General features: G+C 39.8%; 1 protein-coding gene across 2 annotated transcripts; it reads left to right on the forward strand.

The window, feature by feature from the left end:
* The first annotated feature begins 288 nt into the window (after positions 1 to 288).
* APOOL (apolipoprotein O like) lies at positions 289 to 13,510 on the forward strand. Of its 2 annotated transcripts, XM_058848070.1 has the most exons (10): positions 334 to 382; positions 1,930 to 2,015; positions 3,437 to 3,541; positions 4,117 to 4,236; positions 5,285 to 5,339; positions 5,488 to 5,586; positions 5,927 to 6,018; positions 6,368 to 6,454; positions 8,040 to 8,190; positions 9,864 to 13,510. In XM_058848070.1, the coding sequence occupies exons 2-10, from the start codon at positions 1,986 to 1,988 to the stop codon at positions 9,959 to 9,961; spliced, it is 837 nt and encodes a 278-aa protein (XP_058704053.1). In that variant the 5' UTR covers positions 334 to 382; positions 1,930 to 1,985; the 3' UTR covers positions 9,962 to 13,510. The 2 variants fall into 2 exon arrangements, with proteins under 2 accessions (XP_058704054.1, XP_058704053.1); XM_058848071.1 differs by lacking the exon at positions 1,930 to 2,015 and having other exon boundaries at positions 289 to 382.
* Positions 13,511 to 14,124: the final 614 nt, after the last annotated feature.

The following is a 14,124-nucleotide window of genomic DNA, read 5'->3' on the forward strand; positions in this document are numbered from 1 at the left end:
CCGCCTGAGGGCGATCCCTCCCCGGCTGAGGGGGATCATCCCTGCCCGCTTTGGGCTAATGCCCGCCCCGCCTGAGGGCGATCCCTCCCCGGTTGAGGGGTACCATCCCTGCCCGCTTTGGGGTAATGCCCGCCCGCCTGAGGGCGATCCCTCCCAGGTTGAGGGGTACCATCCCTGCCCGCTTTGGGCTAATGCCCGCCCCGCCTGAGGGCGATCCCTCCCCGGTTGAGGGGTACCATCCCTGCCCGCTTTGGGCTAATGCCCGCCCCGCCTGAGGGCGATCCCGCCCGGTCGGAGCGCGGTCCCGCCCCGGCCGCTCGGCCCCGCCCGGTGCGGCCCTTCCCGCGCGCCGTACGCGGCGCTGTCCAACATGGCGGCCAAGGTGAGTGTCCGCTGCCCTCAGGCCGGCGCTGCCCCGGCCCCGCGGCTCCGCTGCCCCTCAGGCTCCGCTCTCGCTCTTCCGCGGGCTCGGGGCAGCTGGGGCGGCTCCGTGCCGCCCTCGGGAGCGCCCGGCCCGCCCGCAGCTCCGCCGGCGCTGGGGGGAAGGAGCCCCGGGTGCCGCGGAAGCCCGGGGTCAGGTGGAGGAGTGGGGCAGTGAGAGGTCTCTGTGATGTGGGACGTGAGGGGAAAAGAGCTGGTTCGAGAAGTGGTTAAATTGTGCAAAAGGAAATAAAAGCAGTGTTTTTCTTCTGGTTCTTCTCCATATAATCTCAGCCCCCGAAACACCTTCAACTCGAGGAATATCGAGATGATAGTTTGATAGTAACATGATAAAGTGGTAGTGGTGCTGTACATCACTAAAACAAGGCTGTTAAAATCATGCTAACAGGGTTACAAGTATCTAAAATATCTCTAGTGTCTTCAAACAGAAGAGCATGCATGTAAAGATCTAAGCTTTCTCACAAATATTTAGACAGTTTTTCCAGTGCTCACACTCAAATTGACGAATAGGTTCCTCTCACATAAATCTTCATATTTACTTTTTTAAGGCATTTAAAATGTGTATATATATCTGCAAAGGATGGTGCCAACGAGGACAGACAGAGAAATTAAAATAAAGCATTTTACCTTAATTTCTTACAGCAGAAGAAACTCTCTTTGGCTTTGTTCTCTGTCTGGGTGATCTTAAGTAGTTTGGCTCAGTACATAAATCTGAATGATTCAGTACGTTTAGTGAAGTGACATAAGTTTATGTGTTCTTTACTATTATTAATAAGTTTTATTCTTCTTAAGATTACACTTTCTGTGGGCCACCATCTGGCAGACCAAGATTAAAACCAAATCCATGGAGCATCAGTGAGTTGAGGTGAAGTGGAAGGATCTCTTCCACTTTTGTAGGGGTTTTTGGTGGTTGTCATCAGAGATTTATAAATACATACCTGAATTAGGATACTGAGTTTGGCCTACAAACTTCTGGCAATCATCATGTCTCTTGTAACTTCTGGGAAAAATAAACCAACAGGATGTGATACAGTTTTGTGATCCACCTCAAGATATCTCAGTGGTAGGAGAAAGTCATAAACCTATGACTTTATTCTTTAATTAAAGTGTTTTATAGAAAATATGATATGAGGTAGCTGCTAAATTTTAATCTTATTTTAACCTGGCTAGTAGATTCCCGTTTTGTGATAGAGAACTCACATGTTTTTTTATATAAATCCATGCATTGGATTTTTGCATATACTCCACTCCTTTTGATTCCATTTGTTTTGAGGCAGTTCCTGCCTTCAGGGCAAGCTTCCTGACTCGTGCTCCAATTCTTGAAGCAAGCACACAGAATTTGCAGTTTCAGTGGGAAACAATGTCTTAGAGATTAGCATAAATTATCTGTACGGTTTTATTATGGTTTAGTTTGTATTCTGCATCTTTTGAATGAAAGATAGTGAATTCTTTGTAGTGATGTAGCTTTTTAACTTTTTTTTTTAATAGAATCTGTATTTTTGATCGTTGATAAGATTCCAACACTTTGAAGCAGATTGTTTGAAATGCAAAGACTTAAAGCCAAAATTATCCAGGTACATTTGACAGTTTTATTATTATATTTTGATTGGTCTTACTCCAGTTCTACTATTAAGAGGCGTAGCTGTAACAATTTTCTGCTAGAGAGCATATAATGTATTTCTTCAGCAAATAATTGCTGTTCAGGCTTCTCATCAAAAATACTGCCATGTCTGCTTCCTTCTGGTGGTGTTTAGCTCTGTGTCTGTGCAGAATTCACCTCCAGAAATGTCACCTGCCTTCATGGCTTTTGTAGCTGCAACAATTTCCCAAATTCCTCAAAAAGAAGATTTTTGTTTATTTGTAAGTCAGTTATCAGGTGATGTTCTGGAGTCATTCTGCTGCCTGAAGATGTAGTTCCAAGGTGTTCCACAGCTCCAGCTTGTTGCCAGGTTTTTTTTCTCTGTGCTTCTTTCCTAGTGTTTGATATAACAATATGATCCTGCCATTTTGTAATTCTCAGTAATTTCTGTAGAAGTTTTCATAGGTAAAATACTTTTTGGTTTCTTTAGCTAGACAATGTATGATTTTCCTGGTTTAATGCATAATGCCTCATAAGTAACTTTTAATAAAATCATTTAAATAAATTAATACTAGAAACAACTTAGCTAAATGTGGTCTTTTTAGTGCACCTCGTGGTTAGATAAGGAACAGAATAAACAATTCCATGCAGTGAAGAGTCTTTAGTGTAATCAAGGTGGTGTTGCTTTTTCTTTCACTCTGGTTCTTTGTGATTTCAGTAGAAAAGAGTGAATCCCTCTTGGGATTACTGTGCTAGTGTAAATGTTAGCCAGTACAGCTGTTTCCTTGGATCTTTAAACATTTATGTGTTTGTCTGCAGGCACCCAAAAGTAAAGCAATTACTGCCAGTCAGGAGCTGGACCACTTTGACCATTCTCTGTATAGCTTTCTCTTTTACATTGAGCATAGAATCCATTGTGACTCTTAATTTTATTTATTTTTTTTAAGTGAACAATACAACTTTTTCATGCTCTGTCACTTTTAGTTTTCCTTCTAGTGTCTACTGAAAATTGGTGTCTTGTTCTGGTAGCATGCTGTACAGAAATAAGCAATCTGAATTATGATAGGTTTAAAGTAGTTTTTCTTTATTAATTCTTCAAAAATGGAGTTCCTGCATGCTGAGTAAATTGCAACTGAATTTACCCTTACAAGTGATGGAAGCACCAGCATGGCTTTGAGCACAAAGTTCTTCCTGGTATTTTAGACTGTTAATAAACTGTTGTCAGGGACCTTAAACCTTTTTTTTACCATTATAATTTGAGAAAATCTTCATATAAGTCAGAAGACATTTCTAAAAGGCATAATGCTGAAAAATGGTTTTAAAAACTACTTGTTTAATCCCATATTTGACCAGTCCCAAGAGAAATTTTAATTTCAGCATTAAGACTCCCTTTTTTCATCTCTCTGTCCATCCCAGGTGGCAAAGCTGGCAGCTGTTTCTTCTGGGCTGCCATTTGTATGTATTACTGTATATGCAGCAACAGAAAAGGAATCAAAAAGTCAGCTGGTGAAGCCAGATAAGGTATGACTCTTCCTCTTTTTTGATCTTTTAAATAATACTAGAAAAATCTGCAGAATAGCAGCTCTGTCCATTGAATTATATTACCCAGTAACTAAAATACATAGCAAAGTAATAAATGATAATAAATAACTGACCACTATGGCTCAAATAAAACACAAAGTGTTACAATACTAAATTAGTAAAGTTTTAGCTTATTTTCATCATTACAGTATTTCAAAAATGAAGTCAGAAAAGGTGAAAATAGAACTACTGATGAGTCCTTTCCTAATGTGGAATTCCTAGTGATACCCACATCCATCTTCTAGTTATTCTTTCACATGCCTTTGCTCTCCATAGTGAGTAATTCTGCTTCTCAGAACCTATACAATTATTTCAGTTTTCATTTCTAAGGAGTGAAGTCCCACTTGAGTAGAGTCAGTTTGGAACTCTAAAAGTTCACAGTTCCACCTAGCGGCTTTGTTTGCCGTAATGGGAGCACTGAGGGTTTTGCAGGCTTCAAAAACTCCCTGCAAATGCAGCAGCTGATGAGAGCAGAGAGCTCTGGCCCTGCTGTTCAGCTGTGCCTTTGTTTGCAGCTCCCCATTTACAGTGCACCCCCTCTGAAGTCCAAGTACATCGAGGAGCAGCCCGGGCGCCTGCAGCAGCAGCTCACGGCAGTGCGGACGACGACCGGCCGCTATTTTGGCTGGTGCCAGGTAAGGGATGCCTGTGCCAACATTTCCTGCAGTTCCTCTCAGCACTACACTAAACCACTGAAAAAAACCAGGTTACTTCCCCCTGCAGGGACTTTTTGGCAGTTCCTTGTCTTAGCATAAGATAATTTTGGATGGGAAAATGAGCCCTCCTTCTACAGCAGGAGTTATGTCGGTAAATTCTTGCTGGCAGAACTTGAGGGTGTTTTAGAGTCTGACATTCCAGGTGTAGTCCATGAAGTAGGAGCTGCTTCCAAAGGGCAGTACCTGACAAAAGCCACATACAGAATGCATCCCATCTATCTGTTGTAGCAGGGAACCTCACAGGCGTCAGAAATGCCTCCCAGCTCTGTTACTGTGTGTTCCAGGTGGAGAGGGAACTGTGGTGCCTGTCACTGCTCTTGGACCTGCTTGGAAACAGCAGCTTCACCCTGGCTGTTGGCAGGAAGAGATTTTGTGCTTGTGTTTTGCTTTTGCAAAAAAAATGTAGACCCTGATAGTTGAAAAAAAGAAAATTAAAAATGTATTTTCTGTAAATTGTGATTCCATTGGTCTGTGAAAATGTTGTCAGTGACTGCATGACTGAAATACTCTTGTTATAAACCTGTACCAAACTTTTTCATCCCATTAATCATTGTGAGTTCCTGTCACTGAGTAGCAGTGACCTCTGGTGGTACAAATTCGGTGTTGCTCTTTCAGTTTTCCTGGGAAAGTCTCTAGGGAAGAGAAGATTGTATTTCAGAATTGAATTTTCTTATACAGTTGGCATCCAGGTATTTTCCTTCTCTACAGTTCCTGAGATGTCAATTTTGAAAGTGAGCTTACATTGGAGAGATTTTTTTTTTAATTAATTGTCAATATAAGTTTTAAAAATATGAATATGTAAAAAAAGAGGGTAGATCTCTGTACAGCATTTCTAGAAGGTCACTGACCTGGTTTGGGTCTTTTAAAGTTACACAGTATTTCTTTTGTCTCCTTGTGCTGAGATATACAGGAACAGCTACTTTCGCAGAGATTTTACTTTCTGGTTTTGTTTTTTCTTTCCATTTAGAGTGTCTATGTCTTCATTAAAAATGGAATAATGGATACAATTCAGTTTGGAAAAGGTAGGCAAGTCACATATCTGTCTCATTTTATCTATATAAACTCAGTAAAATCAAAATTTTCAGCTTTATTTCTTAAGGGGGAAATAAAATAAAATGACTAATACAGAATTGCCCTGCTTCTTTTTTTTTCTTTTTTTCCAATTTTTAGATGCTTATGTTTACCTGAACAACCCCCCCCCAGAATTTCTTCCCAAAGCTGCTGTAATTACAGTGTCAGGCCTGGTTGGTGTAGTGCTGGCAAGAAAAGGTAGGGTTTGCCTGTTTTCATTATTGGTCTGTGGGGTATGGAGCATGTAACAGTTCCAGTGGTCAGAATGCTCTTCTGATACACTGGCAAAAGCCTGTGTGACTGAAAAAATCCTTCCTGGTAAATGAAGGGACATTATTGATTGTTGTTAGGAGATGGCTGAGAGCTGACAGAGCAGGACTAATGATACAATGCTTCTTCTCATTCTTCATAATACTGGAAAACATAGTTTTGGCTTATTTCTCTTTCAGAATATCAATGTCTCCTGCATTTAATTGCTACAACTACTTAGTATGCATTTCATTTTGTCTAATTATTCAAAATATTTGGCTTTGTACAGGTTCTAGATTTAAGAGAATTGCTTATCCATTGGGACTTACTACTGTAGGATATTCTGTTTGTTACCCAGCTCAGTCAGTGGTCATTGCTAAGGTAAGTTTCTGGTTTTATCTGTGGTCATCTCCAACATAGTGGGACAAGTTGGATCCTTTAACCTGGTTCTCCATCTATTGTGCCAACATTACCAGCACACTTTGCTGATCAGAGTTTTATTTCATTTGGAGTAGGTGGATTTAGCATGGAAATGTGGATTCCTAATACCAATTTAAACATTATTTACAATTTGCTTGATGTAAGGGAAATATGCACTAGATCTTGCAAAGTAGATGCCTTACTATCAGATCAAGCATGTTCTCATGCAAACATGATTAATTTCATTTGAATAGTCTGTCTTTGTATTTTAAAAGCTGTTGTTAAATTATGTTTTTCTAAAAAAAAATAGGTAACTGGGAAAAAGTTACTTTGTGCAAGTCATCAGACCTATGAGGCTGTGAGGTCACTGTGGGCAGACAAGGAAACTGTCACCAAGGTAGGACTTGGGAAGTAATGATAACTCACACATTGAGAGGGAGCTTGTAGACTCTTCTGCTGATGCTGTTCAAGGTTTACTGATGGTGTTAAGCAAGGCACAAACCCCAATCTGATCTTTTTGTCACTTCAGTGTTTAATTGTTTTTACACCTTTCACACCAGTAGATATTGAGATCCCCTCTGTAGCCCCACAATGCATGCAGGGTGCACAAGAGAAGAATGAGTTTCTCTTAGGCCTCCTTTTTTACCTTGGCATAAAGGATCCATTTTGATTTCAGCTTTAGTCTTAAGCAGCCCCTGAATTTAGACAAAAGGCACTCAGGATTACAAGTAGGTATGACTGGCTACTCTTCTACAACTTCCTTGCAGGAAGTCTGGTTTATTTACCCTGTGATATGAATTGTCCATATCTGATTTATTTCTTCTCCTTGTCCTGTCCTCATTGCAGCCATAGTAAATAAATGGTCAGCAATTTCTTGATATTGACCTACTACACAGGGAAAAGTTAGCAGGGTTTTTGACATTCTCTTCCCCACTATAACCCTCTCAAAGCAGGCTTTCTATCCCTGACATAATTCTTGTTCTCCTCAGATTTTCCTCTAGTTTCTCTGCTTTTCAGTTTTTAGGGGATTTTGTGTGTGGTTTGTGTTTGTGTTCTTTAAGTGAGATGGTCAAAAGAGGACATAATAAACAGCTGAGGCCTTGCCAGCAGAGAGTAGAGGGCAATATGAACCTTCTGTGAATTACATATGGGAGCTGGGTTAGTAATCCCAGAATTAAATGTGGGTTTTATCTGGCCCGAAAGGTTTTTTTCTCAAGTGGGATTCTATAAAACATTGATGAAAGTAGCATTTCCCAAGTAAAATTGCAGCTTTGCACGGTAATTTTTCATTGCTCTTTTCAAAGAAAATTTCAGTTTCTCAGTTACATTAACATGTAGAACTCTTTTGCTTTAAATTTACGGTGCTCATTGGCATTCAGTTTTATTTCCTCTGAGAAGCACAAATGGAATTCTGAGTTTTGAAAATGAGATTCAGATAACTGTCATTAAACTGATAGCAAAACAAGAATTGATGTGGTACAGACACTTTTATTAACTTCATTTTTTTCCCCCTGAGTGAAGCCTCTTCCCAAGACATATTATTTCTCATTACTAGGGTGTAACCATGATTTGTCTTTCCATCTTCTGCTAACTAGGTGTAGTAAATGTTCTTTAAACACTCAGGGCTATTTCAGTCTTGTGTAAGGCTAAAGGCTTCTTACCTGGAAATGAACTTATGAGGTTCTTGGAGGGTCTCGGGTAAAACCACAGCTTCAGTCATATATATATATTCAGTATATACTCATGGCATGTTCCCTTCTACATGAATTTATTCTATCTGATCTGTGGGGATTCATGCACTTTACTTTTTCCAGCTGTGTCCCTTGTGTGCAGCTGACTATTTGAATATCATTGTATGATGTCATATCTAAAAATAATTTCATGAAAGATAAGCTGGCAGACTTGAAAGCTTTATTTTGCCATAATGTATTAAGCATATACCCATGTGCTTTCTTTTATTAATGTTTGGTTCACATCTGCAGCAAGAGTCAAAACCAATTATGCAAGAAGATAAGAAAAAGAAGGGAATTTCTAATACCAAACCTGAGTCTGCTGTTGAGTCAAGATCATTTAACACAACAGAATCTTCTCCAGGAGAGTCTCGGAGTAATGAAGAGCCAGTGCCTTCATCAGGTGAATTAAACATTTCAAGTGTAATCTCAGGGCAACTTGCAAATCCAATTAGTTGACTTAATTTTGCACTTACTCTTGCTCTAGACTGGAGCAGACTGTCAGTGCATATTATTCTTGAGAGCATATTTTACATGCTGTCATTTAATACATATTTCAGAGCCTCGGGGAGGTGATAATTTTCTCACTGTGGACCCTGTCACAGTAACAGAATTAAATATTTGCTAGTCTCTCTCAATAATGTCAGAGAACCAATATTAATGTAAACCTGGTTCTTTCATAGGTCAAAATAAGGAATAATCCAAAGCAAGACACACAAAAAAGTTTTAATTTGGATTATAATTAGAAGATTGAAGTCTCAAATGGATTTCATTACTTTTAGCCTCTGCTAACAATGCAGAGATGATCCATAGTGGAATGAAAAAGGAGTGTGTAATTGAGAAATGAAGCATTGGATTTTACTTTGCTGGGTTTTCTGCCATGGTTCCTTGTGCATCTTAAGTGGTTGAGATAATCAACTAGATCATGTAACAGCCTATTTAACAGACTAAAAATTGGTAGTCCAATTTGTAAGAGAAAACAGTGGAATTACCTATTAAAGGAGAACAAAATTTGTTTTGTTACCTTTTGAATGGGCAATTTCTGAATTTTGTTACAAAGAAATCACTTGGAAGGAAGGAATTGTTACCAGATTTTATTTTTTTTTTCTGGAAAGTAAGCAGAACTTATTTGGATGTGGGTTTTAATATCTTTTTCCTTTATTTTCACTGTAATATGCATTCATATCTTTGCTTTGCACCTGAATTTTTTCTGATTTAGTTTGTGGAATGCTTTGATCTGTTTTTACACTTGCTTCAGTCCAAACTGTCTTTTTTGGGTTTGTGTTTATAGATCTATCTTTACTTTCATAAGTGGAATTAGTTCATGTCCCTAATACAGCCAAAAATATCCATGCCCTAAATGAATCTGTGTTGCCAGAGATGTTTATTTTCTCAGTCCAAATGGGACAAAGCTTTCAGGAGAATGTAACTTCCTTTGTAGCTGGAAAAGAAGCAGATCAGCATCAGGAGACACAGCCCCAGAAAAGCTGCCTTTGTATTCCCCTAGATCCTCTGGAGCTGCAGTACCATTAAATCTGTCAGCCTGTGCACTGTCCTTCAGTGAGTTGGAGGGTTCAGTGTTTTACTAAACTCAGTTCATGGTTTTTTGGAAGTTACAAAGTGAAACTAGGTAAGAGTGTTTATCTTCATTTGGAATTCTTGCCATCTGGCAGCAGCTTCAGGGGAGATCTGGCAAGGTTGGTTTTGGGAGCCAGCTCTGCTCCTGGGAGCACTGGGGCAGGAAACACTGGACATTTTTTTTCCATGCCTCAAACTTTCCCTTCCATGTGCTGGGCAAAGCATCACAATTTCTTCTCTCACTCTGCTGGGTTAGGAAGTGGTGTTGGAGAGTGAGAAGAGGTCCTGCTTTCCATCCACTGTTGTGCTCAGCATTCCAACATGCCCTCATCCTCCTCTGTCACTTCTTAACACACTTGGAGCTAGAGCAGACAGATTTTGATCTTTTCTAAGTTTACAGTGATACAGAAATTCTGAAAATGTATCACTAAGCTTTTTTTCCTTACAGCTCAAGTATATGCATACTTTTTAACCATATTTCTTTACTGTCTCTAACAGGAACAAGGAAGACATCAAAATTTAAGCCTAATCCAAAACTTGTGGACCATGGTCAGTCCAGCCCTGAAGATGTGGACATGTACAGCACCAGGAGCTAAGCCAAGTCTCCTTTACAAACTGAAAAATGTTACAGATAAGGGGGAGGGAAGAAGGGATAGAATAATCTTTACAATATGTACCCTGTGAGGTGTTTTCCTCATAGGGAAATTGTGAGATATTTTCTTATCTCCAATTTGTATTATTGACTTACATGATTCTGTTTAGTGCTTATTTTGTTCCTGACTCCATATAAGCAGTGGGAATTCACTCAGTGTCATTAGTGGGATACTGGGAAAACAAGATTTGTCAGTGTCTTCTCCCAATGAGGTTTCTCTGTGCCAAACTTGCTAATAAATGTCACTTCACAAAGGATATTTAAAATGCAAACGTATTTCTGCTTTGGCTCAGAAGTTCATTGATCTGAATGAAGAATGTGAGGGATGGGGTTTGCAGAGGCTTCTTTGTCTTTTATCTTTCAGCTCTGGAATGAATTACAAGTTGCTGCTGGTCTGAGTATCCTTAAAATCTCTGTGGGTGTATCATGTGAACAGCATTGGCTTTAAAGTTTGTCTAAAAGAGTCACTTTTTTTCATTACAAAATAATTTGGTATTGTTTGGTACTTTAGCTTGCAAAGGTGAATGGAAACGGCTCCTTGTCCTGCACACCTCTGCTGTGTTCAAATGTCTCTGAAGTTGGGCAAAAACACACAGCTGATCTATAAACATCCTTACTAAACCCTGCATCAGTTTTCACCTACTTCTAATACTTGGAAGAACTGTGTTTAAATTGCTTAGTCCATGAAACTGATACTAAATTGATATAAAATGCAGTAGAAGTGTTTAGGAAGTTGGAAATCAGTAGCTCCAAGGTTTAATCTGTTGACAGACAGTAAAAATGCAGAAGTAGTAGGCAGCCAACTTTTTCATCCCACAAGTTTGTATGCAATATCTCATTCATTTTGGTAGAATTTCTGGGAAATTCTGTTTTTCTGTAAGAATGATATTAGAAATTAAGTTTCTTAGGATGAAACTTTCAAACACTGCTTTTATCATGGTGTATATCCCTGTACTTCTGTTCATCCTCCATTTCTCTTCATTCTGTTGCCTTTCAATTAATGAAAGTATGGGCTTTGCTGTAAACTTGAGGGGGAAGCAAGAGAAACCATATGAGCAGATAGTGTGGATGGAAGGCTAAAGCCTGAAATGCTGCTGTTCTCAGCACTGGGATGTGGTAGGATATTTGCATCTGCCCTTCAGAAGAAGAAATTTCACAACCTGATTCCTTCTCCAAGGCTGCTGATGCAAAGGCAAATAACAGGCAGAATTCCTGGTGTCCCTGTGGGATCTGCAAAGTTGTGAGGAGATGCAGGATGGAACGTGCAGAAGGCACAAATGGTGAAGGAGCAAAAGAAGAAAAGCTTTTAGGATGTGTCAGAAACAAATTGATATTTTAAAATCTGAATTTCAGGTGAAGCATTGGTCTTTGTTACACAGGGTCCAGTGCAAGGTGAAGTCACAAAATGTGAAGTTTAAAAGAATTCCTTTAGTTAAACTTGCCTGGGACAGCTGACAGGATTTAATGTGTTTTGTTTCTTTAATCATTTCTTAAAGGCCCAGGCAATGTCAGAATTCAGGCAGCAATCAGAGGATATTAAATCATTCTTCAGAGAGTTCCTGGACATGCCACATTTAGTGTTTTCATCACAGAGAGAGGAGTAGAAAAATTAGATGGCTGGGCTTCATATACCATTCAAGGGAAATAGATGAAGACATAAGTGAAAATTGTGAAGAAATTATCATTTTCAAGTGCATGACTGGATGCCAGAAATTGTATTATCTGTCTCCCTTTGATAACATTCTGGATAAACACATAAAGGAAAAGCCATCTGCTCTAGTCCCAGATTGTTAAATTCTAACTTTGAGTTATGTGCTACCACAGCAAGTCAACAGGAAAGGTAAGATGATGCAGATTTGCTTGGATTTTGCAGGAGTTTACTGTGGTGAGATTTTTCAGGACATAATGAAAAACTCTGCCCTGGAATTGGTCTCGTGGGAGCAGGGAGAGGAGCTGCCTTGGATTGCTGTTATGGAACCAGCACATCTCCCTTCCCAGGAGAGCAGGCCTTGGGACACTTCCCTGGTGCCGAAATCTGCCCTGGGACTTTGCCAGGTTTTGAGGGCATTTCCACACAGACCTGGTGATGCAGGTGGGGGTGTCTGGTCTGCAGATATCCATTGGCTCTGTGGCTGGGCAGGCAGGAATCAGGGGTTCATGCAGGCCCTTCCATTCCAGCCCCTGATCCTGTTCATGCTGTGCATGGCCCCAGTACACAAAGCTGTCCTGGGGCTGGATTTCAGTCTCAAATTGCTCCTTAGGGCAGCTTTGGGATAGAATTGATCCTCAGAATTAAACATCTTCTGGGACACAACTTAAAATGAGTGTTCCCACCCACTGTGGTGAACAAACAGGATCGGGGATGCAGTTCTGTAGCTCACAGAATGGAGTCCCTGTGCTGTGGGATTTTTGGTAGGTGAGAGGAGCACCCAGCACAGGATTATTCCAGCTCAGGGTTTGCCAGGTGGCTGCCCCATCCCTAGAAGTGTCCAGGGCCAGGATGGACAGGGCTTGGAGCAACCTGCAAGGTGTCCCTGCCTCTGGCAGGGGTGGAAGAGAATGGGCTGGAAGGTCCCTTCCAGCCCACACTGATCAATGGTGATGCTGCTGCTGCTGTTATTGTCACTTTTTAATTTAGTTTTTTCATCAGCTGAGATTTCTCCCCAAGGCAGGGTAATTTTCTGTTTGTTTAATTTGTATCACCAGTTTTTGTTTACCATCCCTACACAGTGGGGTTAAAATTAGAAGGTTTGGTTGTGAAACAGGTACAGCTAAAGACAACTCTTCCCTAACTGCAGCCAAAGAAAGTGGGAGAAAAGTGTGGGAAGTTTTGTATTCTGGCAGCTTTGTGTTCTCTGCTTTCAGTTCAGACATCTAAACCTCCAGCCACATGTCTGTATTAGTAATTTCTAGTAAAGGTGCTATGCAATGGCTTTAAAAAAGCAAATTCAGATCACATGATGCCGTGCTTGTGAGTCCTGGCTCACCATGTGCCTGACTTGGGCTCTTGAAGGTTTCAGACCCAATAGACAAACCTGTTACAGTGAAAAGTTAACATAAAATGTGGGAAAAATTTTGAGACATGGTTTTATTAATTTATTGTGAAACACTTTGAAATGCCTCTCAAATGTATCCTTAAGAGTCACTTATTTCACAATGCAATAATATAGTAACATCATAAAAGTAAGAATGTATATTGTAATTTTTATATATTTGTGAAAAATTCAATGTCTTAAAGAATGGGGTCACATGTATTTTATAATGCAGAAATAGCTTTAATGCATGTTTTTTTAATTTATGGTTGATTGTATTCAATATAGAGAGATTTGGAGCTTGTTTATATTAATTTTTTATTTACATAGAATTGGTTGTGATACTTTATTTTGTCATATCGCTGTGAAGCACCTGGAAATAAAGGGTAATAAGATACTTTTTAAAAACTAAGTTTAATTTTTGTCTGTTGTTTGCATCTGTAGGAAAATTGTCAACTCCTTCCCTTTTTAAAGAGTTGATTTCTAATAAGTAAGCTTTATTAATGTTGGGGGAAAAATTTCACCCCTGAAGTACTGAAACACTCCTGGAGGAAATCACTGAAGTTACAGGACAGATCAATGCTCAGTGGCCTAAATTTTGAGAAGTGCTTCCATTTTCTTCTCTTGGTATTTTTTTCTAAAGAATGGTGTAGTTCAGGACTTGGAAAAACTACAGCTTTTGTCCATGCTTGAGGAGTGACGTGGTTCAAGAGGGAAGCAGGTGGTAAATGTGTTTGTCTCAGTTCGACTGTGCCAGTCTTGCAGATAAAATAATTTGTCAAGCAAGGGTCATAAATTATGTAATCCATGGTGTAACCTAAGGATTAGATTACTCAAAAGGAGGAAGATTGTGTGAATGAGTAATTGGGCTGTTTTAATGGCAGATTCTCACTGTGAATCTTGAACAGCTTGGGAAATACTGGAAAAGTATTGGAATGCAGCAATGTTGTTATCTTGTAGTGAAGGTTTGGAGTATTTCACTGAAGTGCTGGAAACATATTTGAAATCCAAAAAGAAAGTGGGGTCCTATGAAGCCAGTACTTTTTAAAAAGACCAATCAGTAGGCACTGGATTA

Source organism: Poecile atricapillus, chromosome 12 (assembly GCF_030490865.1).
Source record: "Poecile atricapillus isolate bPoeAtr1 chromosome 12, bPoeAtr1.hap1, whole genome shotgun sequence".
Lineage (NCBI taxonomy): Eukaryota > Metazoa > Chordata > Aves > Passeriformes > Paridae > Poecile > Poecile atricapillus.